Raw genomic sequence first — 27,414 nt, 5'->3', positions numbered from 1 at the left:
TTAGGTTTATTGAATTTTTGCTATTCAATTTATTTTGACGTGTAGCTTAGTTATTGGAGCCTGGCAGATATAAAATATTTACTTTCACATAGATGACTTCTGGAGAAAGAGAATCAGAAATCTGGAATCTTTTACAGGAAGTACCCTCCTCCTCTGAGCTTGTGTAAACTGCAAAACAGCAACAGCTGATTTCAGATCTCAATGTGAGAGGTAGTCCACAAGCATGGTGGATGGATGAATTAAAATCTATTTTATGTGAGGAGAAAGCATTATCAGAGTTACTGGAATGAAAATGTTAAACCTTCACTGCAGACAAGAAAATATTGACAATATGAACACTTCAATTCTTCCTGGTTCTTCTATTGAGTTCCAAATGTAACTGATCCTTATGGAAAAGTAGGATGACAAACCTGATACTCTGAGAGTGACAGATTATTCTCTTTTAAAAGTATGTTATCTGTATGTGCAGCACCCATGTGGAGTTGCTTCTCACAGTAACACTGACAGTAAAATTTAGATCAAATCTCTTTGGGGTCTACTACAAACTGGAAGAAAACCCCAAGTTTGACAATATAAGGTTGGGAAATTTCAGAATGATATTGATACTCTTTCTCTCACAGAAGATAAGGGAATATATAGTACTTGAGCACTGGTATTTCTGTAACAGGTGGGGCTTCCTTCAGCAAGGAGCCCTGCACTCCCAGCAAGTTCTGGATCCTCACTGTGGCTGATGCCAATGGACTGGGATACAGCAGCTGGAACTTCTGTCACTCTGAAGGAACAAGACACTGCAGGCAGATCCGGGATAGTGACAATACCACAGGTACTGATTAAACCCAGATTAAACCTACCACTGCAGAAATGGAAGATGGGATTATCTATCTATCTATCTATCTATCTATCTATCTATCTATCTATCTATCTATCTATCTATCTATTTCAGGTAAGTAAATTATTTCAGGCATTTCGTGGCTTGGTTGTACAGAACCTAAACCACCTGAGCTCTCAGGTTTTTTTGTAATGTAGATCCCAGGTGTATTTTTATAGGAAAATACAAACAAAGCTTTATACACATACACTTATGTTCCAAGCCTGTTTTTTTACAAAGAAAAGCATTTTTTAAATTAAAACATTGTGTTTACAGCACATTTTTCATCCACAGAGTACAAGTAATTTCACAAAATGGGGTAGCAAAGCACTTATGTCCTGCAGGGACAAAATGTATTTGACACAAGTGACATTGAAGGGATGAGGAAACAGGGCCAGATGTGTTGTCAGTTCAGCCATCACTTCCTGCTTCCCTTTCTTTGGCCAGCTTGTGTCCCATTTGCTCTGGGTAGGAAATCCCAGATACATTTCTTCAAATTGCTTGACAGCCATGTGCCAACTGGTCTGCTAAGAGCTTTTCTGCAACATGTTTTTGACTATATGTCTTGTAATGACAATTACTGGGGGCCATTCTCCCAGCATTTGTGTTGTTAACAGTCTGCAAATAACCCCATTAACAATCTCTTTCCTCTTGTCATGAGTTTTCAATGTATCTATTAAAAATGGAAGCAGAGCCAAATTCAAGTTTGGAACAAATCTCATCTTACATTCTTTTTTAAATGGCAAATGGCTTTACTTTAAACAATATTTCATATTAAATTAGTATGCAGTATGAGCTTTTTATTTATTAATAATTGATATCACTTACTGTAACTCTAAAGAAAACTATTCCAATAATTTTTTCATGCTTATAGCATTGAAGTAGTCATCAGAGAATAACTTGCTGAACAGCATTTTCTGCTCTTGGAGACCCATGTTAACATATCTGACCACCTCAGTCATCAAGGAATTTGTTTTCACAACCATTCTGTGAAACACATAAATTCTATAATTTCAATTTGCATAGAAGAGGGGGAAATAAAAACATTACATATATACTTTATATATATTATATAAGAAGTCTAAGTGAATTCCTGAGTTGCCCCAGGTAATTGGCAAAAGTTAAGATGTCAGTATGAGGCCCTGATAACCTGATAGGCCTAATTAACAAAAGAACCCTCAGCATTTACTAAGATGCTCATAAAGATAATGTTTTTCCACATATAAAGCACTTGGATCTAATAAACTCCCAATCATCTGCAAGCACAGAGAAATACATTTTTGTTTCCATCATAAAAGACACAGAAAGTTGGCACTTTACAAAGCTGAGATATGGAACAACTGAGTGAATAAAGCAACAGCAAGAACATAAATCTGTGTGGACACAAAGCACTTAATCTGCTGTGCATATAATGAGAAATACTAAGCAGTCTGTCTGTGGCAAATGCAGGAAGAACTCTGAAAGGTCCCAGTTAAACCTGAAATCATCAGCACTTGTAAACATCCATATGTCAGCATATTTAGAGAAATTTTCCCCTATCCTGAAGAAAGGAAATGTCTTTAGGACTAGAATCACTGCATAATAATTCAAGATAAGCAATTAACCTTTTAATTGAGAGCATGGACTGTGCAACTTACTCTACTGCCAAAAATTAACATCTGCAGATACAGGTAGACATTGAAGTTACAGTCACTTAGTTGAAATAATTTAGTTATCCCTTAAAAACTTAAGTAGCTTGAAGATGCCATTAAAAGTGAAGAGTGTTTTCCAAATTAAATCTTCAGATTTCCTAATTGTGCTTTATTGCCAAGCTGTATTTTATTCTACCTAGAAAAGGACTGTAACTCATAAGTTCTTTGGAATTAAAAGAACTGTTCTGTTCTGTTAAAAGCTGTTTCTGTTCACTGAGGTATCTATGTCAATATGTCTTTTTGAAAATTTTTATTTCACTAGTTTAAGATCAACATTGATAGAAACATTATTTTCTATTATGATGTGCATGTCCTGTCTCCTTATCTCCTTAAGGGCACAATTACACACCTAACAAAATAAGCAGGAAACCCAGATCACTGAGAAACTAAATAAAACTCAGTACAGCTACAGCAGGCTGCCTGTGCCAGCTATTACAGTCATTATATGGCTGGATAACCACAAGATTCAGAATGCTACCTGGAGGAAGAATAACCATAACTGTCCCTGTAGAATGATCTGTGCAACTGTTAAAATAATAATAGTGGCAATTCAGACAGGTTTCATCTGAGCAGAGCATTAGGAAGGAGGTATTTGAAGAGAGCCACTTCAGAGCCCTTTCCACACTCCTCTTTGCTGAGGACCAAACTCCTGCCTAAGGGAAGTCTATGACCTACGGCACAACTAAACTGGCAAAACAAATCCTGGTCAGGGGAAAACATACTTGAGAGTCCACTGGCAGGGAATGCTAAAATTTTGTATGGGATACTGTCAGAAAACATAGAAAGAAAGAGATGGAAGAGTGATTTGAGGGGGAAAAGGTTGAAGAAGCAATCAGGCAATAATTTAGCAAAGTTCTGGGATGATAATTACTCTTCCTCTAGGCTAATTTGTATGATGGGAATATGGTAAGATGATTGCATTAGTGCAGTTAAGTTCAAGTCTTTCAAAAACTTAAAAAAAGTTAATTTAATTTTTAAATAATAAAAAAAGCAATGGTTATCTATTTTAAAATGGAAAGCAGACATTTCAAGAAGCACTTTGAAAATGAAGTCCCTCTCTGTAGGTATCTTTTCTAATCAGGAAATGTGAAAACTAAGAAACATCTCATAACTTTATCCAATTTAAATCAAAATCTCCTTGGGAACCAATTCTTTCCCATCAAATCCTCATGATCTGCACCCATTTAACATGAACACAAAATGTCAAAGGAGTAGTAAATCCATTACTTTAAGGAACTATATCTCCTCTTGAAGTTAGCTGAAAAACTTCTGTATTTTCACATCTTTTAAACTGTATTTCTTTTAGCAGAAATGAAAGAAGATGAAATGAGGATGACCTGGCTGAGAATCATTAAAGCTGGGAAGGAACTTGAAGATTATTGACTCCAACCCAGCATTACCAAGCCCACCACTAAACCAGGTCCCTAAGATTCTGCATGTCTCTGAAATGCCTGCAGGGATGGTGACTCCTGCTTTCCCAGGCAGCCTGAACTCGGGGCTGCTCAGACACTGCAGTCACTGACCCTGCCCTGGTGCAAGAGGAAGAGATGAGAACTGTGAGCTGCTGATTAAGATGCAGTGTGTGGTAAAAACAGTGACAGAGCTCCCCCACTTCTGCATTTGAGCCAGGCCATGTGAACAGTTCCACTGCTCCTGAGTGAGGTGACCACTGAAGTGCCTTGGCCAAGGGAATCATTAATCTTTGTTACCTTGAGACCTACTGTTATTGCCAGAGTGACTCTTAAAACTAGGTTATTCTGAAAACTGAAAAGAAATTAAACCATGTTACACTTCAAGCAGTTGAGAGTCAGATCTTGACCTCAGAACAATACAAACCTGGTATAACTCAAAGGGGTTAGCTTAACTCTTTGGTAACATAGTTGTAATAAATTCCAGAGCGATTCCACCTAATTTATTCAGTTGTAAATGAGGCCCCATTTCAAATAGGTGTATAAGCATTGCTTAACTTTAAACACATGGATAAAGCCTCTAAAACTGTAGTGAAAGGAAGCCAGGCAATATCAAGCTACCAGCATTTTCTTGTTTGCTCTAGAGACATTATGGGCTAACTAAATTCTGGTGAGATACAGAAATTCATATGGCACTTGAAAATTCACAGGAATCAAACCTTATCTTCACTTTTTCTGTAGCTGCTGTTATGAATACTCCATAGCTCCAAGGCCCTGCGTGTCTGAAACTGTTATTCCAGAAGCTTTGCTTTTTCTTGCCAAGCCTGCTTTTTGTCATCAAGAAATGCAGTTAAAAGGTTCATGTTTCAGATCATAGTATACATCCAAAGCTTATTGTAAATGTTTTGTTCCACTGCACAGCAACAATAATATTTTCTGTCAAAGCCCTTCAAAATTGTACAAGCCTAGTTAGTAATACTTACTGGATGTACCAAATTTTGCAAATACAAGACAATCTCTTGACACTTCCTTTTATTCTAGCAGAACTAGAAGCTACACATCATATATGCATTTATGAACAGCACAGTTCAAAAAAGATGTGCTCTCAGGTTACTCACAAATCACTCCTTTATTGGGAAAAAGCACATTTAAGAGATACTTTGCACATTTTCCAGGGAGACCACTGACTATGAGTGGAGGCAGCAGCAGCGTGGGATTGTCAGCCTCTCTCCACTGGAATTCCATCTAGTGGATAATGCTGTTCTGTGCAGGATGGCATGGCCAGCCCAACCCCTGGCCTGCTACCAGGCCCTCCAGCACAACTTGGGGACGGCAGCAGCACCAGGGAAGACAGAACAAGCACTGAGAATCAGAAGAAAAACAAAATGAGAAATCCCCCAACACACAACAACTCAAGGAGACTTAAGAAATACTAATCCTCTGTAATGAATAAAATGCACACACAATCTGATTTAAATCAGTTTCTTTTTGTATTCCAAATCATTGCTGAGAATAGATTCCTTTTCCTGATTAACCCTGGCCCTGTCACAGCAGGGTAATGTCAAATAAAGGTCTAGCTGAGAAAATACACTATAATACAAAGGAACTTATCCTCTGGCTTTTCCTGCTATTATTAATGGTTTATAATAGAACCCAAAACAAAACTTAGTCATTCTCATCTGTGCTTTCTACCTCCTTCTAAATCTGAGCTCCCTTTTTTACTTCTTTCTTCATTATAAATTTATGTTGGGGGCACAGTAAAATATTGTTACAAAACCTTTTAAAGATGGGGACCACACCTCATGTTTAAATAAGTAGAAAGCAACAAGGATTTAATATAAAAAGTAGATTGGAGTTGGAGTGATTTTGTTCAATGCCCAGCATGGCAGTTCAGCCAATGATTCAACACCCCTGCCTCCATTCACTTTTTTAAACTGACATTAATCACATTTACTGTCAAAAAAGGCAAGGCTGACAGAGAAAGTGGAAAGAAAGCTGCCTTCCACTTTAAGTTTTTGCAGCTTCTAGGAATATGTGGTTCCAGATTTGGTTGGGGATTCTAGGAACCTTTTCCACTAAAGGAACATACTGAAACATTATAAATAATAAGCAACATGATGGCAGCTGTACAAAAGGGAACAGGCAATCAATTGAAAGGCAGGGCTTTAAAATCAGGTGTAAGCTGCTCCAAAACCACTCTGGTACAAATGCCTAATTGATGAGCATATGCCTATAAATCCTGAAATACCATAGCTTGATCTGTACATGCAGGAATGACTAATTCATCTTCAGAAAATAATATAGCCAGCCTACCAAGTTCTTCTGTACTTAATTCAGCTCAGACTCTAAATAATAAGAGTGACTTATTTCAAACTGTCTTCATGCATGGTGTAGCCCACTAACACCAGACAAGCAATCTGAGTTTTCAGAGGTTTTTTTGGGCATGTTTATTTGTTTGTTTTAAGGTGGAATTGAGTGAACAGAGCTACATTCATTAACAGAGTCTGAAGACTGGACAAGAAAGATGAATTTTGATACTTCTTCAATCCTTTCTCAAGAAAGAAATCTCTTAAAACACTACAACAGACAATGCTCCCTAAAATCAGTTAAAAATGTTGGACCACCATTTTGCCTTTCCTTTTCACCACAACTCCTCTGTGTGGTATGTGTGGACTCAACTGTCTGGGTCTCTTTCAAAAGCCAGAGAACTAATACAGCTGCTATTAAGTAGGAGTTTTTAATCACTCCCTGCTTTTGCTCTCTAATTGTAGCTATTCCAAATACCACGACATAATTAAAGAGGTCTTTTCAAAAGAAAACATACAGTCCCATTTACCCTTAGAGGGAAAAACAACCTTACAGACCTATCAGTATTTTGCTGCATATTGCAACTAAATTAACAAGAGGGATTAAATGCAGAGCCAATTAAAACATGTTTTAAAAAATTTCCTTTATTCTCTTGTCTACATTCAACCAAAAAAAAGGAGTCTTTATGAAGTCGGATTGTAGGTGTTTTTATGAGCTTCCTGGACATTATGTGAAAGTTTCACCTCTGCACAATTTTTCATTTTAACAACAAAAATCTAACCTTTGTAGTTTAAAACCCCACTAGTTTGTCAAAACAGAACATCCATGTTGTGTTCTTTGCAGTGGGGCAGCCTCACAAAGCACAGCTGACATGCTGAACACATCTGAGTAAATTATACAACTACTCCAGAGGAGTGTCAGGAAAGTCCTAGATATGCAAAAATACATTTATATAGTCTTGTTCACACTTCTCACTGCTTCTAGCACCCACAGATATCCTACAAGCCCATCTGGAAACAGCTCTGTAGGAGTTTATCCAGAGAAGACAGTCCCTGCAGCAGGATCCTTGTTCATCAACAGCTTCTGCAGTGGAAAACACTACAGAATAACAACTCCCCCAGCAACCCCCTTCTTAGAAGTTTCTGTTGCAAAAATATGCAAACTGGTTATGAAAGGGCTGCAGACTTCACAGGATGACTAAGTGAAGACATGTTAAATATCTCCCATAGCAATGGACTGCACGCCAATGAGACTGCTCTCAACTTTTCTAGCAGAGGCTCAGAAGGTCACAGGGTCTTGCTGCAGCATTTCCCTGCCATTCCCCACTCTCCTCCAAGAACTTTCATGTTATTGTAGACCTACTGACCTGGGCAATAGTCAAAATTGCACATCTGATCCCAGATATGCCACCCTCCATGGGCAGCACTGCTGCTCCCCTCCTGCGATGGTGAGGGACACGCTTCCCACAGAGCTGCTCCGCCTGAGCTCCTTGCCTTTCACAGCCATACCTGGTGAAAATAACCTTGTGTCTGCTTCCTGCAGATGGCTACTATGTACTTAAGGTTCTCCACATCTATAAAAGTATCATGATGGCTTGAAACTGACAGGGTTGGAGAAGAGCGAGAATACAATGTATTCTGGTCCCATCCACCTTCTTGTAAAGAAAAGAGCTGGTCCCAGCTCTAGCAATTAGCAAAACGTAGGAATTAGTTTTGTCTCTCTTGGAAACAGCACGTTCAGTTCTGGGCTCTGGCAGAGCTGAATGGGTGTAGGCTGGGCATTTTGAAAGCAAGGCTTGTCCCTTTCCTCTGGGCAATGCCTGAGGTCACACAGCCCCAGCCTGCTCTTCACTAAATGCCATCACATGGGATGTGAGCTCCCCAAAAGGGAGTGGGAATATAACCACAGCTCTTACCCTGAGAAGGAGCTTCTTTCAACTTAACATTGCTTTCCTTTGGGAAAGTTCACATTCATCAAATGTATCCCACTTATCTTTCATTTTCTCTATTAAATATTTTACTTCATAAAATTTGGCAACCGCCTCTCTAAAAACATTCCAAGTAAGAGAACAATAGACAAGCAAATGAAGAACTAATGTTTCTTCCTTAATGCCTGGATTGTTACTAATGTTCCAAGATTATTGTTTTTAAGGAAATCAAGAAAAGAAAAAACATCTCTTCAAGCTAAAATTTTGTATTTTTTAAATCCTTGTATTTTTTAAATGCTGAACTTCTTTTAGACAAAATTTCAAAGCTGAGTGTAGGTGGAGAAGCTATAAATAACCACATTTGTGCATGTTCCTTCTGCACAAGACACAGAAAATGTGCTCTGCATCAGCATAGAAAGACGCTGCTGTGCTCTGCATGAAGCTTCTCCAGACTGACAGGTAGATTATTTATTTTGCAGTTATGCTGCTGGGTTGCTATTTGTGAGCCTTTTCTACAACTCTCAGTAATCATACCTGGCACTTAGCTGCAGGATAATGAATTAGCAATACAATTAATCAAGTCTGTCAGACTATGACCAATGGCAATATTCAGAAATTCAAAAATATTTCCTTACTTAGGGCATATAGATACTTTTTGTTGTTGCTATCCATAGCACTAGTTAGCACAGTTAGAACAGTGATTTTGCTCCTTCTGAGACTAAGACATTTTTCCCAGGTCTCCCTTTCTTGTCCCACGTTTGTCCTTTCACATCACTTTTACAGATGCAAATGCTGGGTCAGACATGGCTGTGGCCAGCTCTAGGTCTAGGTCTGTCTCCTTCCATCTGGCTGTTTGCTTGGACATAATCAGAGTTTTCTGAAAGAATGTCCCAGGTCTCTCACAGCTTAAGGGGATGGGAAGAACATTGTCCCATGCAGAGTAAGCATTGAAACAAAGGCAACCTGAAAAGCTGTTGATTTTTTGCTTAAGCAAAGTTTTCTGATCCTATTGAGAAATTTGTGCATTTCAAGGTGGGGCCTTTCATGGCTTGTGAAGTATTTTCCTTGCATTTGTTTGCTTCAATTTGTTTTTTTTTCTTGTTGGGAGTGTCCAAAGTGTAGAAGGATCCCTTGAAATGTGTAGCAGGTTTGCAGGAAGGAAAAGAGAAGCTACATGAGCTCTTTAGAAAAACTCATTATTCTCAAAAGTATAAGCAGAGCAACTGACTTGTACTCTGCCAGTGACAGATGGGTCAATGAGTTTCAAAAGGTGAAACAAAGCAAAACTAAAAGAGAGTGGATAAAGATTCTGAAAAAAACACAAATGTTCTTCAAAGTTCCAACACTGATTTGCTTTATGTTCCCTTTCAGAGTCTCAGTTTGTAAAACAAAGAAAGAAATTCTCTGTCAGATGAATGTCAGACTAGGATAACAGTACCATTACTGCTATCACAAAATGTACATTTTGATAGTATCAACCCACTGAAACCTATTACTTTCTTAAACAAGAAACTTAAAGGTAAGTATCAAAGAGAAAAGACTGAGAAAGCAAACATGAGCTTGCTTTAATGCAAGAGCCATCCTCTAGGCTCTAGACAAGCAGAGGCACCCCCCACTGTGTTTGAGTTGCCTTCTGCACCACAGAGAAAACTGCTGAGTGACTGAATACTGAATAAAGGATATTGAATAAAGCCCTGCTTTGGGTTACTATGGGGAGCAGATGATTTAATCATCCAGGTTTAACAAGGCTTACAATCACAGCACACAGCAGAGACAGGTTTAGTAGGAGAACAAATCCCAGCTGGGTCAAACAGCTCTTGGTACAGTCTTTTGGCAGTAACTGAAAAACTCACCAGGATGGCAAGTGCAGCACTGCAGTGGTCTTGAACACCCCTGCCAGGAACAGAGCCCTTTGGGGCTGAGCATCCTGCCAACAGGTAGGAAAACACAACCTTTCTCCATGGGGCTCTGACCTGATTAGAAACCAGAGGTAAAATATGAGAGTGCAAACCGTGTGGGGAAGAAGCAGAGGAGTAGAAGTGGAGAATTAGGAGAACAGGGATGAAAGAAAGTCCTTGAATATTTTAAGTGGCTGTTCATCATCCAGAACTTTTCTATAATAGTATAACTGTTTATCTCCAAGTTTACATGTGCCAGGATGTGTGCAGGGAGAAAGGAGTGCAGTACAAGGCTATGTCTGACCTTCTGGCAGTGCTCCCCTGACACTGGCTCTGCCCAGTGATTCAAACCTGCAACACAGCTTCTCTCCTGCTGTAAAGCCACTGCAGCACCTCTTCTGCTGGTGTTTGCTGTCTGTCAGTCACTGTTCAGGCAAACCAGCTGTGCTCAACATACATGTCCAGGGCAGAGAAGTCTCAGCTCAGTACTGCAGGTAACTGGGAAAGGGCCAAGTTGCTGTGGTGTGTGAGAAGCTTTGCCTGTAGCACAGCAGGGCTGAAACAAAAAGCCTGGAATGTTTACATCTTTGTGCAATCTCCTGCTGATTCTTTCACATGTCACAGCAGAAAAGGATCCTGTGAGGGTTTCAAAGGCTCAAAGGCCAGTGATCCTACAGATGCATCAGAGAAGGCCATGGATAGTGGCAGTGAGGAGCTGTTTGTCAATGGACTGCTCAGACTCCTATGGCAGACAAGTAATGCAAAAATAAGCTAGAATATATAGGCAAGAAGAATCAGACTTATGAAAACTATTTTCAGCAAGGAACAACCTTGAGCTGTTCCGAGAAAAGAGAAGACACTTAAGTGATTTCAGGAGTGAGACTCATGAGCAGAATGAAGGGCAGAAGTGTTTGGGGACTTTCCCTATAAGCACCTATTTAAAGAAAATCCCAATTTTCCCCAAACTGAAATTTTCTGTGAAAAACTTTCTTTCTTGTTTTTCTTTTACTTTGATGGCTCCAGGGCTACAGCATCCCCTCATCCTGATCTTCCTTCTCATGTTATTCCCTAACACCTTGTGGACTTTGAAAACATGGAGAGGTAAGCAAGCAGGAACCATATCCAAAATATATTTTGATTGTTTAAAGTTCCTCTTTGTTGGAGGAACAAGGAAAATAACAATACAAAGAAAGTTTCATTTTGTGGTTTCCCTCCCCCCCAACAACCTTCCCTCCTTATTTGGAAAGAGAACCATCTGAAGGTCAGAATGTTTTATATGTTGCTGAAGCCAAAAATAAAAGTAATTTTCTCCATCCCACAATACACTTTCCATCTAAAAAAAATCCAAAAGGCTGGAAAAAAAATGAAGTCAAGAGCTTTCAAAACAAAGGGAGTGGAAAGGTGAAAGACCAACGGATAGACCTGAAACGTGTTTGGTTTGCATATTTTCACATTTGAAAGAGATTTTTGTTAAAAGGAACCATAGTGTAACATAAAAGAAGTTTATGGCTGTAAAAGTATACAGGAGTTGGAGCCAAGCAGCTCTGTCTAAATGTGCCTGAAGGGTTACCCCAGCCTAGGCAATAGCTTCCAGAACTACAATCCAGGTTACAGCTTCTAAAAACAAGCAAGAAGCTTTGTGTAAGACTTCCCTGTGAGGAATATGAAACAAAAGAAGTTGCCTGAAAGTCTCCTGTGAGCTAAAACTCTGCATTTAGTTCAAAATAGTGCACAACCTCTCTTCCATGGAAAGAAATACCAGAACTCTTCAGTCAGGTTGGTTTGTTAATCAGGGCCCAGGCACAGCCCTCAGGAGATGCCAACAGAGCAAGGAGCTGCAGAGCACAGCCAAGAAAGGAGTTTGTGGCATGGAGCAAGGCAGAGCTGTGAGAACTAAAGGGAATGACAGGCATGGACAGGAGCAGTGGGCAGAGACAGGTCATGGTGCCAGAGCAGCTCAGCCTAAGTTGGTTCTTGCTACCCAGCAAGACATAATAATCTCAAACCATGAGTGTAATTCATTACAGAGGGGGAAGGTAACCAGCTGGCTGAGCAGCTGCTCCATGGAGGAAAACACAGGGAAAAGTGTTTTAGTTATACATCAGGAAGTAGCTTTCATGATGCTATTTGTTGTCTGGCAAGGTTTTTTCTCACATCAATGAAAACAACTTTTGTTGGCCATCAGTCAAAGGCAATATCACTCTGAGTGACAGGCAGGACCATGAAAAATCTGGGAGGCCATATGAGGAGATAAATGAAAGGAAAGATCAAGGGAAACAAATGGACTAGAAAAGAATAACTATTTTGGACTCCTAAACCAGTGCCTAAAATAGCATATTTATTTCTTAGCATAACATACCTTTATTTCATTTTTAGATAGTCCCAATAAATCCTAGAAGATCTTTCCATAAGGAGTAAAACTGGAGTAGCAATGACTTTGTTGGTTTAGAACAAGGATTTGTGAGTCAGATATCCTGACATGAAAAGTTCTAGTCATGAAAACTGAAGTGACCTTTGGCACGTTGCTTAACATCAACCTTTTAAAAAACCCATAATCCTGAAATGAAAGAAACCTTAATAAGTGAGAAGCACTACTATTATTGTTACTTCTTAAAGTTACAGGGCAGAAAGTTTTCTGGCATTCCAGTCTACATCTGCTCAAAGACCTTATTTTTCTCCATGTCCTTAGGACAATTACTCCTTCTAGCAATTGCTTTCAAAATATATATTTATAGCTGGAGAAAACTCTATTTTATTTCTCTTTCTTCACCACTGCAACCCTTCTATTTTTGCAGGGCTAATCAGTAACAGACAAGCCTAATTCTCTCTCATCCTTTGCCATGACACTAAGAGCCAACGATGCCTTTCAGAAACAATAAACTACACATGATATTTTCAGGAATGCTGACATGCAAACAATCCTGGGACAGAAATAGACAATGAGGACATGATACATAACGACTACAAATTCTGTTTAAGTGTAACATCAAATTTTTAGCAGTTTGCTGAGGACCGACTTCCCTGCAGAATGCTGGAAAGGAAATCTGGGATCAGGAAGACACTGAATGCCCAGCAGAATGGCATCACACAGGATTTGGGCTTCTGCATCTTAAAAAAAATTCATCCCACATTAGGCAGTGTACTGAAGGTCTTGTTTGAAGAGCCTACATTATCATTATTTCCCTGACAGTCTGGACTAAGAGAGGGAAGTGTCCAGGGTACAATGAGAGTCATCCTCTGGAGATGCCAGTCTCTCCACTGACTATAAAAGGGAACTCTGCATTAGGCTCCTGACTTGGATGATTCAGTTATGCTTCTAAAGACAGGCAGGATAAATACAGACCATGGATCATTACACCTGCCCACAGAGAAGGAACTGCATCTTTATATCTCCCCCTCCATTTCTCCATGCTATGATTGTGTCCTCTTCATCCACTGAAAGACAGATCCAACTTCTCAATAAGTCAATATGATTCAAGATGGTTGCCACAAAAGAAACCCTCTTAGGTTCTTAGTCTAAGAACCCAAACATTTGCCATTCAAGAAGTAGCAAAACAGACCATCTGAAAGGAACTAGGTCTTGGAGAACAGACAGTGCTCTAAACAAGAAAAACACTTTTTGACAGACAAAGGAATTTTTTTCTGTTCCCCTTCTCACTTCAATAGGTTCAGAGATCAAGCTGGCTTGTTCAGATTTCTTCAGATCTTATCTCCCAAGACAGCTGTGAAGCTCATCAAAGTGTTCTTGCACTGCTCATACATCAGTGCTAAGTAAACTTCAGTTGGTAACTGAATCTGGCCCCTGGAGTTGGATATCCCTTGCACTACTGCTCTGTGTATAAATTAAAAAGTGATCATTATTATTTTTTCATCACTGACTCTTTAGGATCACAAAGAACAATGGTCTGCTTGTCTTAATAACTATATAAAGGAAGAATGAGAAAAAGGTTGTTTCCAGATAATTTCAATTTTATACTTTAAATCAAATTATGAAGAGGATAGTGTATTGTTAATCAGCAACTTCTAAGGGATTTCCAGAATAAATATCTTTAAACAAAAATTTTATCCTATAGCTCTTTGTGAAGAATTTTGGCACAAAAACAATACAAGATAATACTGGTCTAAATTTAAGAGCATTGTCAGACATTAAGAACAGAGCTCTCTTTCTCTTATGTGAGTTTGAAGTATGTAAAGCAATTTACTTTTTAGGCCTCAGACATCTGAGGTGTTCTTATACCATACAGGGATCAGTGGTTACAGGGTGCAGATGTCCCAGTTCTGCCTGGACAGAAGCACAGAGCCTGCCTCTATTCCAACAGGCAGTCTGAATGTACACAAATAGAACATGCCACATGATTGCACCCTCACTCAGGAAGCTCTGCTGTGGCCCTTCAAAGGGAGGATTTCTAAGACAGTTATTGGTAAAGAGGAAAAATGCACATTACTTCTTTCTGCTGTTTTTCCAAGAACCCTGTCCTGTTTGTGTTGGACAACCCTGAGCACACTGCCAATAAATGCTCCAAGTCTTTGCAAGCTAAAGGAACTAGAGAAACATCCCTGTGAAATCACCAGAACTGAAGAACTGTGGGCAACATTCTCCTCCCTAGTGTGGTTACTTGTGCAGCAAATCCAGCACAATCTGGTCAAGGAGCACCAAGGGTTGTATATCTATGCAGGGTGCTCTTAATCCATACTCTGTCACCACTAGAGTTTAGAGAGACATCTACAGTCAGTAGAAATCACCAGAAACTCCTGCATAATCATATGCCACTGTGGGTTCAAATTCAGGAGTGACAGTCCTTTTTTAACAGTTCAAAATAAGCAACTAAATCACTCAGCAATGCTTGTTATTTAAGCATCCATTTTCACTATATTTGCAGGATATTCATCAATCAGCACAAATAAACCACCACTTTACTTTCAGCACTGGTTACTTATAAGTCCTCTTCAGAAGATGAGTGGGGACACAGATCTCTTCATTGTCTGGACTCACACCCACGTTGCCTGAAAACGTTCCCATTCCTTTGGCAGGAACAACAGGCATGGAATGAAAACTGCTGTGAAAAACCAGTTGACAAAATGTTTTATTGCACAGTCTGTGATGTGGATGGGAGCAAACAGAAAACCCTTTTACTACAATTGTACATCCTTTACTGCATAAATAGTAAAGCAGAGAAGTGCTACATCAGAGGTGTTAGAGATGTAGTGAGCTTGGACACACGTGCACATAGCATTAAGTTGGTCCTTTAGAGCTCTGCAGGTAAAAGTTGTATGGTGTTCTACCAGAATTGTCTGGTGAGATATTCATATCAATAATAAACCAGTGGCATCACCAACTGCTGGCAGGACAAGGTTACTGAGAATAAAGGTATTTATCTATCAGTTGCAGCTAACAAAAGTTTGTTTTCTCTCCTGTTGTATCCCTTTGGGAGAAGGTTGCCAAGAAGTTTTATCAGTATTGATTCCTTTTCCATTATTTTTGTGGGGGCAATATAACCATAATTAGAACCTCTACTCACTATCACTTATGGCTGGTAAGGTCACACACACCACCTAGGCTCAGAGAAAGTACAGCAGTAATACTCTGAAAATGTAAACATGTAAGTGACAAACATTAAATGCATCTCATGACCACATCTATTTACCAAAGGAGTTGTGAAAATTCTCTAGGATGCTTTGAATTGTAATGTTTTAATTAATGACTGACTAAATCTGTTCAGATGGCACACAGAGCATGTGATGTATTCTTGCAGGGTGATGTGGCTGAAGTCATCTGGTAGTAAATATAATCTTGACTTAATTATGTTTTTTTTTCCTCCTTAGCAATTGTTTAGGAATAAATCTCTTGTTTTACAAGACCCATTGAAGGCATTATTGTAAACTAAGCATAAAAACAGATACATGGTCTCATTTCTCTTGTCTTTGAAACAAACTATGACAAGTTGGAAAACTACAGAATGTTGGAGAACTCTTCACTGCTTTGAAGGGATCAAAATAACCATGAGTACACATGCAAGTGGGGGAGTAATGCACAGACCTAATCCTCTAAAATCTTGTGTGAGAGCTAAATGAGACATAAATTGCCTAAATATCCGTGCACTCTTCTGCAAATGGACTACACAGATCACATGTATCACATGAAGTGCTCAGCATTCCCAGATAGTGTTTGGAGACAGACAGATGTTGGCAGGACATTTTTCCATACGAATGATATCAGGATCATGTCCTGATCTGTTTTCTCTGCCAGTAAAACCCAGACACAGTACAAGATAAAGTGGTTGGCTATGAAGAGAGACAGCCTTTCCTCTTCAATACTCTGCAGTCTCCCACCATGGCAGCTGGTAAATGTAATGATATCAGAATGGCCACATGGCCTTTTTATCCATCACCAGAGGCAGATAACCACGTAAGGAAACCTAAACTATGTCCCTTAATGTATCTGGGAATGAAGCCAACAGAAGGCAAATCCCAAATTTAGAGAAATCAGATGAACCTGACACAAGTCTAGCTTGATCTTCTCAATAACCAAGAGGATTTGAAACTTCACTGCAGCTGGAAAGGCAAAGTTCCAGCTCTCTTAGCACTGCCTACCCTCTCACCAGTAAATGTTTGTCATCTTGCTGTGTGCCACTGGTCTTCATCTGCCATGATGGGCCTGCTCCATTTTGCCATGCAGAGCCACCACAGCTAACTCAACACTGCTCATAGCCAAGAAACCCCCAGCACACACAGTACCTCTACATCCACCCATTTTTCCACTCTTCATTTAGAGGCAGACATCCCAACCAACGTGAAGCAAGAAGAAAGAAGCATCAGCAGTTACCTCCAGAGAATCCTGTGAGTCTGTGGAGAAGCATGCTGCCTGTGCCAGGCTGTGTTGGCATGTAGGTATGGAAATGATGGAAAGACTGAGAATTTCTGTGAGAGACAATGAAAGCTGCAGAATGAGAGTATCAGTGTGACTATTCTGACATTAAATTGTGCTGAAGTACCAAGTTCAAGGCTTGCCCAGACCGTTCAAATAATGCATCAATTCTCCTTCTACTTTAACAGGTGTGCTTCACTTGAATGAGCTTATAGAGTGGAGAATTCAGGTGAAACTCTTGCCCATGTGAAACAAAGGGGATGGGGAGGCAATGGGGTGAGGAAGAGCCTTATAAACTTACTTCAGCTCTTTCTAAGGCTGTTTGATAACATTTCATGCTACAAGCCTTTTGCTACCCTTGCTGTTTCATGGTGTTGCTGTTCATGGGGCAAAGGGAACATGCTAGAGTGGAGTGATGCACACAGAGGCTGGCAGGATAAACCAGGACCTGACAGTGCAAAGCAGTGGAAATGTGAGAAAACTTGAGAACAGTTTCAAATCTCAACATAAATGGAAAATTGATGGTAAATAGTCTGCAGAAGGGAAAGACACATAGCAGAGAGGAGCAAAAGGAAAAAGGTACCAAAAATGGGCCAATGCATCTGCAGCAGCTACAAAATAATAGCACAAAAGTCAACGAGATTTTTCTTCTCCCTTACAGGACAGAATCTCAGCACCTCCTCCCACAGCTGTGTTCTGAAAGGATCAAACAGTGTAGTTCTTCCCTATCTGAAACCAGAGAACTTCTAAAAAACAACTGAAGCAATGAAGTATTTTACACACTCAGCAACCCAATATTTTTATAATGATCCTAAGTACTTTTGGTGTTAAAAGAGTTTCTTGTCAGTTCCTGTCTGTGTTGAACCTCATGGCAGCTCACAAATTTTCTTAACTGCTGTTGCTTTTGTGTGAATGGTGCTCTATTTCCTGTGAAGGCTGCAAATGCAGTTTCACACCATTTATTTTCTTTCCTTCTTTAAAACACTATATATTCATAATTCAGCATCCTCAGCACACTATTATTTACCTTGGTTCACATCTGCAAATGGATGTAATTGTATTAATACATAGATGTAGTAGCAAATAGTCTTGTAAAATGTCTGAAGGTGTGAGGTAGTGATTATTTCTAATGATATTTTATAGCATAACATTTCTTACATTAATATTGTAACTTGGCAATCCACAGTGTTTACACTGGTTTTTATACAGCACGGTGTGTATTTCAGTTATGCTGTGACTGTAGGGATTTTGTGCAGTTCAAGGTGAAACCCAGCTAGAACCAGAAGTATTTCCTTGACAGTGTGAAATTCTCTGAGAACACAGCCCTGATTAGTACATACAGCAGCTAGTCTTGCCTTGCAAATGGTGCAGATAACTGGAAATTATATGAACGAGCCCTATTGAATACAGTTTAACCCACAACTCCAGTTCAAATGGCACACACTTGGCCTGCACAAAGCCTTCATCCAGCTAATCAGTTTTGCAAGACCTCTCTGTGCACAGTTGATATTCCATGCCCAAATACTAAATCCCTCTGACAAGACCAGAGTGGTTAATAAGGAATTACTGATCTCTCAGGGTCCATAGGAGTCTTTTCTTGGAGATGTTTTTACCAAAATCTATTAATGTTGTTAATAGCAGACTGAGAGGATGCAAAATAATCTGGGAGTCTCTATCAAGACAAGCAGCACAAAAAAACCTGTCCCTATTAACATCCACATGTAAGACAAGATTGATGCACAGCAGGTGACATGACAAGAAAGGTGTGGATGAACAAGTGAAGGAGTGCAAGCTCTGCCACAGAGATCATCTTTCACCAGAACTTTTACTGCACTGGACAACAGCTGGAGAGGGAAAACTGCACCTGTGAGAAACTTTTTAATTCTGAGCTGTGAGAGGAATATCTTCCTTAGAGAAATTATGCTAAATCATTACGTGTTTAGAAGACAGAGAAGACTCAGGGCTCTCTCGTCAGGATTTCTTCTCCCACCTCTTTTCATTTTAGACTTGAACTAGGGGGAACTCAGTTGAAAGTTATTAAATTTTGACAAGGCAAGAAATTATTATAGATAAATGTTGCCTATGATCAGTGACAACATACAGGTAGACAGCTTCATCTGCCAACTGATGGGCATTTAACAAAAAAAGCATAATAGGAATTGCATGACAGATATACAGGAAGTGATTAGCTTAAAAAAAATCCCCATCAACATAAGCAGAGATCTTCCTCCTCCTCATGGAATCTACAATTCATATTTCTGTTTAGCTGAGTAACTCATAAATGAGTTACAAAGCATTTATCTTGAATAGTACAGATGTTTAGTGAACAGAATGATTCATCTCTTCCTCTCTACTTTCTAAGTAGGACAAAGAGATGCCTCCACTGTGTGCTAGGATGGAAGCATGTCTGTCATTAAGTTGTTGCTTCCCAGATAATAACTACCCATTAAGAGAAAAATTTTGAAAGACTGCTGCCAACAGAACTCACACAGAGTAATACTCTCTAAAGTGATTGTGCTCCAGAGATTCTTACTGCCTGTTTCTTTTTCTCTCACCAAAAGCCACAACACACAAAGACCTTCTCCTTTTGAAAACCAGTGACAGAGCTTCATTGCCTTGCATGTGTGGGAAGTCTGAATGGGTTTCATGAATGAACCTCATAAACACTTCTACTGAATTCAGAATATGTGAGAGAGAAAGTTTCAGTTTGGAAAGACTGAACAAAAGGGTAAATCACCCTAGGGAATGAAGAGGGTAAGATACCTAAGATCCTTTTTGATATTAAATACCATAATTAGAAAAATATAAAACCATCAGAATTTGAAACCCTTGATTTTAGATTTTAGCCCTAAAACTTCATATAGTATTAACTTAATATAGTATGCTGAAAGTATTCTAACTGAATACCAAATACATTCTCTATTTAATATATAGCTTATGAATTTAATTACCATGCAGTATGTTTGCTGATGCATAATGCAAGAAAAGTTGCTCAAATTAAGCATCTGTTACATTCAGTCCCAGTCTTAGTTATATATATATGTCATGAATATTTTTGTGGCTTTACAGGAAAAACCTGAGTAGGTAGAAATACTGGCAAACTTTTGAAGACTGCCAAAGAAATTGTCACAAATATTTCCAAAGGACATCTACAGCTACAGTTCTGCCTGTGCTGGTGCACTCCAGTTATGGCACTTAGAGCACCACAGATTCACAGGTTGAATAACAGTTGCCTGTCTCCTGTCCTTGTTGGTTCATGTCTATTTTGCATGTGACAGCTTTGTCACTCTGTCTCTGCCTCATTTTTCACTTGGAGGAAGGCAGTGGCATAAAGAAACCCCAGGGACATTAGAATGCTCCATAAACATGATTAGAGCATTCAGCCTCTTCATTTAAAGCAAGTACCATATTGCTACCAACATCTGCTTTGGGCTGTAATGGGGCCCTGAAACAAACCACAGTACCCTGAGCAAGCAGAGCCCTGGAACATCTGCTGATTGTGCCTGCAGAGCTGGCAGCTGCAAACGTGGCATCCCATACTTACTGTCACTCACACTCTTGTGCTGGTACTCATAGGGATTCCTTGGGGAGAGAAAAGTTATCCACCTGGAGCTGAGGTTCTCTGAGACGAGCTGTGATGTATAAACTGTATTTCTGTGAGAAGGGCTCTAAGCATTGGTGTGTGCACTTCACTGGAGACAGCACATTCATAGCATGGGCATGTGGACTCCATAAGTGGTAATAGTGCAAAGATCATATAAACAGCACCACTAAACTCTCAGTTTATGCTGGTTCCACACTGAAAGGTGAAACAAAGCACAGTTCAATTGCTTTTCACACTTGAATTTTTTTTCTATTAAACATCACTTTCTCAGGAACAGAAGAGTACCTATAGCTAATTGCTCACTTGTGACAAATTAACCACTGAAAATAGTGTCACATTCTTACAGGGAATGGACTGATTGATGATTTCCAACATGATATACCAAGAGATACTGAAAGATGCATTAGGATTTTAGCAGATTTCTAGAGCTGTGTGAAATCTTGGTTATGACACCAGCCTCTGGATGAGCACTAACCTTTATGGCTGCAAATAAAGGGACACATTTTACCTCTTTAGTAGGGGTATTACCTGTTGAACATCCTGCTGGAAAACACAGAGCTGCAGCCTTTGGTGTAGCCGGACCTTTCTGTGTTGCCAGATGCTTTCTAGGCGCCGCTGGTGGTGCAGCACTTCATGTACCACATCCAGCACCTGGTGAACAGCCTTGGAGTAGTTTGCAGTAGCAGTAAGGGATTCAGAATTCCCAGGACTCAAGGGACGCTGTAGGACATCCAGCAAGGCTTTTCCATCCTGGCTCACCTGAATGAAGAAATAGATCTGCTTCACTGCACTGGTACGTAAACATCTGGCAGATGACAGAGAACAGCCTAGCTCATTCTTTTTCTGCTGTGTGTTTTCCTTATTTCAGCCAAGAAGGAAGAAAGAGCTCATAACATCTCTTTTTGACTTGTGCTTACACATTCAGCTCTTGCCTTTGCTTCCTAGTGGCCCTGCTGTGTCACTCAGCAGGAGCACAGGTACGGCACTGCTGGGGCTGCACTCAGAGATCCCAGGGCTTTATTCCTCTGTGACACCCGGGCACTGAAAATTCCTGACACACGCTGCTTGGTGACAGGTGGCATTTGCAAGAGCAGGCCTATCTTTGTGAGGAGGTGGCATTTTAAGAAAACCACAGATGGCAGAGTCATTCATATTCTGTATAATAAGGGAGAGTCCTTTCTTTGTAGGATTACTAAGTATGTCTATACATTAAGAAGAGTGACATTCCATTCTGTATTTCATTCAGTGGCAGTGAAAAATAAATCAGTATATGACTGATTCTTTTCTTCCCCAGGAACAGCTCAGAGGGACCTATGGTCTCAATTTTCAATATATTATGAAGTTTTCTGGTAAATGCAAAGCCCTCTGCACACATGTAACCATTTTCAAGCATATTGAAAGATATTTACAGATGCAAAGGCATTTGGGCATTTAAAAAAATGAGAATGCCTGGTTTTTTTAATGCCAGATTTTTTTTTTTTTCTGGAATGTTCCTGAACCATTTTCATTTTCATATTGCAGGGGCAAAATGACAAATTAAACCATGAAAACCAGATTTCTGCTAAAAAACATGTGCATGCACTGATTCTTGAAAAATGGCTTTTTAAAACATTTTTTCAGTTCCAGATTGGAACACTATTGGAATCTCTCTCTTTTCCCAGCCTACTTTTTGCTTTTCCTTCTGAAACAAACTGCAGTGAAAATGACAAGTTTTCCTGAAAAGTGTATTTGTATGCAATTTCAGTCAGTGATCTTGACATAAAATAGGGTAATGAATGTTTTTCATCCAGTTTACATTATCAGTCAAAGTTAAAACACATCTCCAGGATCTCCATGTCTCATTTATTCCTGTATTATAAGTTGTTTGTTCAAATGCAGCAAATATCCTTTTAATGCCCAAGTCTGTGTCTTTTGGCAAACCATGCCACATCCTGGTCTGTGGTAGCACTGGGTACCTGGTGCATTCTCAGAGAAACCAAGGAACCTTTTGAGATGCATACTAGCAAAATGTGGAGACAAATGTAATCATATTTATGACTATTTGGTGGTCTTAGGAAACTCTTGATTTTTTTTTAAAGTGTTCAAGGCAATTTGGAACTAGATCAGGAAAAAACTGCAGAGTACATTGGGACTGACTTCCAATACTTAATTTTAGTTTCTTGAGAAGATCAGCAGGAATAATTTGCACATGCTGGAGCCTTCTGGGGTCACAGAGGGAACAACAGCAGTGAGTAGTGGTGATGTGATAGAGGATTTCAGGAGGAAACACTGAGGCACAGGTGTTACCTTGGCAAGATTATGGAGAAGGCATTAGCTGCTAGTCAGGAAGAGGCAGCTTCCAGAGGAAGAAGATAAGGCATATACAGCCTATTTTATCTGTGAGAAGACAAGCAGCAACTACTTAATTGCTGGGAACAGGAAACCAAGGCCATGGACACATGTGTGTGCAGATTATTAGACCAGAAACTCATTCTTTGCACTGGATGAATCCACTGTGTAATTCACTATGATTCTGTTAGTGGGATTTGGGCTTAGAAATGGTTTGAATCAGTCCCTGGGTGGTGTTCCAAAAGTTTTAACAGATTTCAACTCTACAGTCACAGCAGAACTGGGATTAAAAAATAAAGGTTCAAAAGTATACCAGTAAGAGATGTGATTGCACAGAAAATATAACACACATGTTTTACTCAAGACAATTTTTGCAAAGTTTGTGCTATAATTCAGAGCTATTAATAGCTAGTTCTGCATCATCTCTTACTCCTTTCTCTTCCATGGGATGTAGGTTTTTATCTGTTGCATGGCAATTTGTTTCTGTTGTCTGTCTAAAAAGCCTCAGAGATTACAAATTATGATTTTTCCCTAATGGGGATAACCTCCTAGTTATTCTCTGCATAGACAGAGTTAAAACACAGATTTGAAGTAATTGTGTTTTCCTGTTAATAATCATTAATACAAATCAGAGTCTATTAGAAGTGTTTTCTGTTCTCCAATTTACATCCCTATCCCATCACACTGGACTAAATAAATGAAAAGGAGCATGGTGACCATCAGGTAACTAGTGGCAATCAGTATTCTTAAGGATAACATAGATATTCCAGGGTTTCATATCATCTGCAGCTCCGAAATTCTTCAGCTTAAAAAGTTTGTTTTCCAAATTTTGGAATATTATTGCATTCCCAATCAATAGCTCAGGAGGTCTCAGAGTTCCCTAATGAGCAGATTTCAGAAAGGAACAGCCTCACAAATGGAGAAGCCACCTACTGTGCTCTTTCAGTCATTTCCATGTTCTCCTCATAACTGCAAAAGTAAATCAACAAAACTCTTTTCATGTGAATCTTTTTAAACTTTTCAAGGACTGTGCAAGTAAACAAGCAAAATGATCTGTGTTAGTCACATCACTTGACTTACACCTTATTTACAACATATTTTTAAGTATTGCAAAAGCCTGAAGCTGAATGGATCCACATGCCATGACTTGCAGTCTCAGTAAGGTGTAAGTGCCAGTGTTGCATTTATCAAAGCAAACTTGATAATTTCTCACTTATTTTGAGAAGTACACAGCTGCTGCTGGACTCTGGGAAAGTTTAGCTCACCACCTGACACAAAACACACATACAGTCCTGTCACCTGGTGATACTCCTGGCTTTGTGGTAGGAAAAGGATGGGCAGAACGCAAATGCTTCTGAAAAAAGTTATGTAACCTTGGGTGAACCAAAAGACAGACTGTTGTGCTAGTGAAATCATCCCATGGCTGCTCTATATAAAGATAGGGAATAAGTGAAAATCTGCAGATATCCTTTACAGAGGGCCAGGAAGACCTCCAGAGGCTTGGAAGTGACAAGACTAATGGTGCCATCTGTGAAACAGCTACAGTTTGCACTAGGGGGAAAAAATGGGATTTAGAGCAAATATACAATTCCTCCATGATGACCAGAGCAAGGGATGAGCAAGTGGGATATATATATATATATATATATATATATATATATATATATATATATATATATATATATATATATATATATGTATATATATATTCTGTCTTGAGTCTTCACTTGGTAATTTACTAAGTATAGCAAACACTACCAGAGTCCTCCAGTCCAGTCTGGAAAACCCTGCAAGGAGCAAAATCCCTTCACAGCCAGAGACACTCCAGTACAGCACAGGCCAGGGAAACAGATTTTTTTGTCAGGAGCTTTTACTTTATGCTGTAGCCTGAATGGGGAAAAAAGCAAGTAAAGAATATCATGTGGGCTTTTTTTGACAAAATTCCAGAGAATTAGTCTCAGCATTCTTGTCATCTTTTTTAAGGGAAAAAAGCACATACCCTGTTTAGGTCGGAGATATTTAAAACAATACATACAAATACATCTGAGATGGTGCTTAGGGACAAGATTTAGTGGTAGATGATAGTTTTAGCTCAGCAGCTGGACTCAGGATTTTAAGGGTCTTTTCCAGTCTAAATAATTCTAAATTCTATCTAAAGAAAAGACTTCTGAGCATTTGTTGCAATTAGGACTTTACATCCCTTTGACTTGTACATTGAAGGAAAAAGCCTTTGGCATCCTTTGAGCCATTAACATACCTGTGCTAGAGCAGGACTCATCCACAGAAGGAAAGCAAAAGCAGTAAAAGTGCTGGTGGCAAAAGGGGGTTCCCAGTTCAGCACAGACAGAGACATGGCTCTTCTTTAGGGTGCCAACACTGGTTCTAGATTTCATTTCTATATGGTTTCAGAGTTGTCCTTTGTTTTTTCCCTTACAAGCAAATTGCTGGGAAGTCATGTACTAGAGCCTGGGATTGGGTCTGACTCTATCTTTGAAAGAGTTGCAGAAATGGAAAGGAAACCCCAGCTCATTTGGGAAAGCTAAGCTCCTACATGCAGTCACTGTCTGTTATCACCTGGCAGATATCACTCACGTTTGCTCTGGGAAGCACATACCTCTGTATAGGCCTGTGTTACTTGCTCATAGAGGGTCTGGTGATGGTGGATGGCCAGCTCCAGGTCTTGCATTTCTGAGGGGAGGCCTCCATCACTGCACATTTTGCACCAGGCATCCACACCTGAAAGGAACTGAAACATTTCCAGGAACAATGAGCAACAGTGACATAAAACAAGCTCATCAACATTAGAAAACTTTGTAGAGTGCCACATATGACTGTAGCAATGTCTGAGAAGAACATAGAAGTTACAAAGGAGTCCTTTTTGGGCACCTTGGAAAAGGATATTCCTGTCACCTCCTCAGTATTCAGAGGACACCTAGATACAAAGGAAAGTTTTCTGTTTCTTCTGGATTGAAAATAAATGTTTATTTAAGCAGGTTCAGCAAATCTGCAAATTCTAAAAGCCATGGCACATCACCAGGGAGGCTCCAATACTGCATTCCTAAAAGAGAGGCTGCAATATGTCTAGAAAAAAACTTCCAGTATGTAGGAGAAAAGGGCACAGTGACAGCTCCAGCTGCATTTGGCATAGCCTCATCTGTCTTCCCTCAGTAATTTATCTGTCCTTAAAACTACTCACATGAGCAACAGAAAACTCCCATTTAAAATCACTGCTGACATTCATTTCAGTGAAAGACAGTCTACATTCAAGGAGATCCCAACTCAGGTCCAGCTTGGTGGGATTACTACTAGGATGCCAAAGCTTTGAGCACACATGTGCTGCTGGCCCAGGTCAGCAGTGATCAGATACCATTACCATCTGATGGCTGCAAAGCAGCCAGCACAAAATGAGCTGCTGGTCTCAGTCCAGTTCCTGGTGGGCAGATGTCCATGAAGAGAGAGGAAAAAAAAAAAGCATTGCCATTGCAATTGATATGGTTTAGCACCTTGGTTGGAAGCCTTAACAGTCAGCCAGAAACTGAACACTTTGGGGTGCAAAGGGGTGGAAAAAAATTTTCCACTCGAAAGGCCTCCAGAGTAGTGCTGATGCACTTTGGCAGAACAAACTGAGGAAGCTCTCCTGGGTGCTGCCTGTTTTATGAAAGAAAAGAGGAATTTAGTTTCTAAGATTCCCACCCTGTTTTTCTTTTAAGCAGGCCTTGGTTCAATGACACAGCTCCCATGTTCATATTTTGTCCATATGAGCTGCCTAATGCCACCTCATTACTTCTCATTAATGCTTTCTCTTCCTCCATCTTTCTGTTAAACCAGCCTGCCATACCTTGGGCTATTTATAAAAAAGAACAGCTAATTATATAACAGATGCAGTGCCCTGTAGGATGAATGTATAATGCCACAAAACCACCCCAGGATCACAGCTTTGTCACCTCCTGAAGTGTTCACCTGTGGCTTGTTAGTTAAGCACTCACTCGCAGCATGAAGGGCTGTGAGAGTCAAAGCAAAACATTCCAATTCAACTCTGTCTCTGGCATCAGCATCTTTTTTTATTGGTAATGTAAAGCTATTCACCATGCTGCTGTGGAATCAAGGCTATAAATTGTTTGCACTGTAAACACTTCTGTGCAGAAAGATTTGGTGACAAAGATCAATTCCTAAACATTCATGTCTACAAAGTACGAATCTACCAGTGACACTTGTGCTTTCTAGAAAGCTAGAGGCAGGGATGGCAGGCTCTCCTGCACTGGTTTGACTTATGATCTGTTGAATCAGTTCAGATGAAATCCCCAAACACCCCTGCATAAAGCTGAAGTCATCATATTTTGTGCCAAAGTTAGGGAATTCACACGATTTCCTATGCAGTCTAAGAGCACAGAGCTGGGATCAATCCCTTTCAGGGCTGTTCCTTGAACATCTTGGTGAACAGTGAACAAAAGACCTTTACACCTTATAGATGAGTGCTCCTGCAGCTGGAATCACACTGTTATGGTTCTTATCAAAAC

The 27,414-nt window shown here is 39.7% G+C and overlaps 1 protein-coding gene across 3 annotated transcripts in view; it reads right to left on the bottom strand.

Annotated features, from left to right (window-relative positions):
• Positions 1-27,414, bottom strand: part of KALRN (kalirin RhoGEF kinase) — a 455,469-nt gene that overhangs the window by 207,999 nt on the left and 220,056 nt on the right. For all 3 annotated transcript variants that reach the window (XM_056495829.1, XM_056495830.1, XM_056495831.1), the window contains 2 exons: positions 25,512-25,643; positions 21,098-21,328 (listed from right to left, as the gene is read on the bottom strand). In XM_056495829.1, the coding sequence (XP_056351804.1) occupies positions 21,098-21,328; positions 25,512-25,643 (363 nt within the window). The remainder of the gene's footprint in view (positions 1-21,097; positions 21,329-25,511; positions 25,644-27,414) is intronic.

The sequence above is a fragment of the Oenanthe melanoleuca genome, chromosome 7, assembly GCF_029582105.1.
Source record: "Oenanthe melanoleuca isolate GR-GAL-2019-014 chromosome 7, OMel1.0, whole genome shotgun sequence".
In the NCBI taxonomy this organism is placed as follows: Eukaryota; Metazoa; Chordata; class Aves; order Passeriformes; family Muscicapidae; genus Oenanthe; species Oenanthe melanoleuca.
The sequence above is the reverse complement of the archived record's forward strand: the minus strand, read 5'-3'. Positions and strand labels throughout refer to the sequence as shown.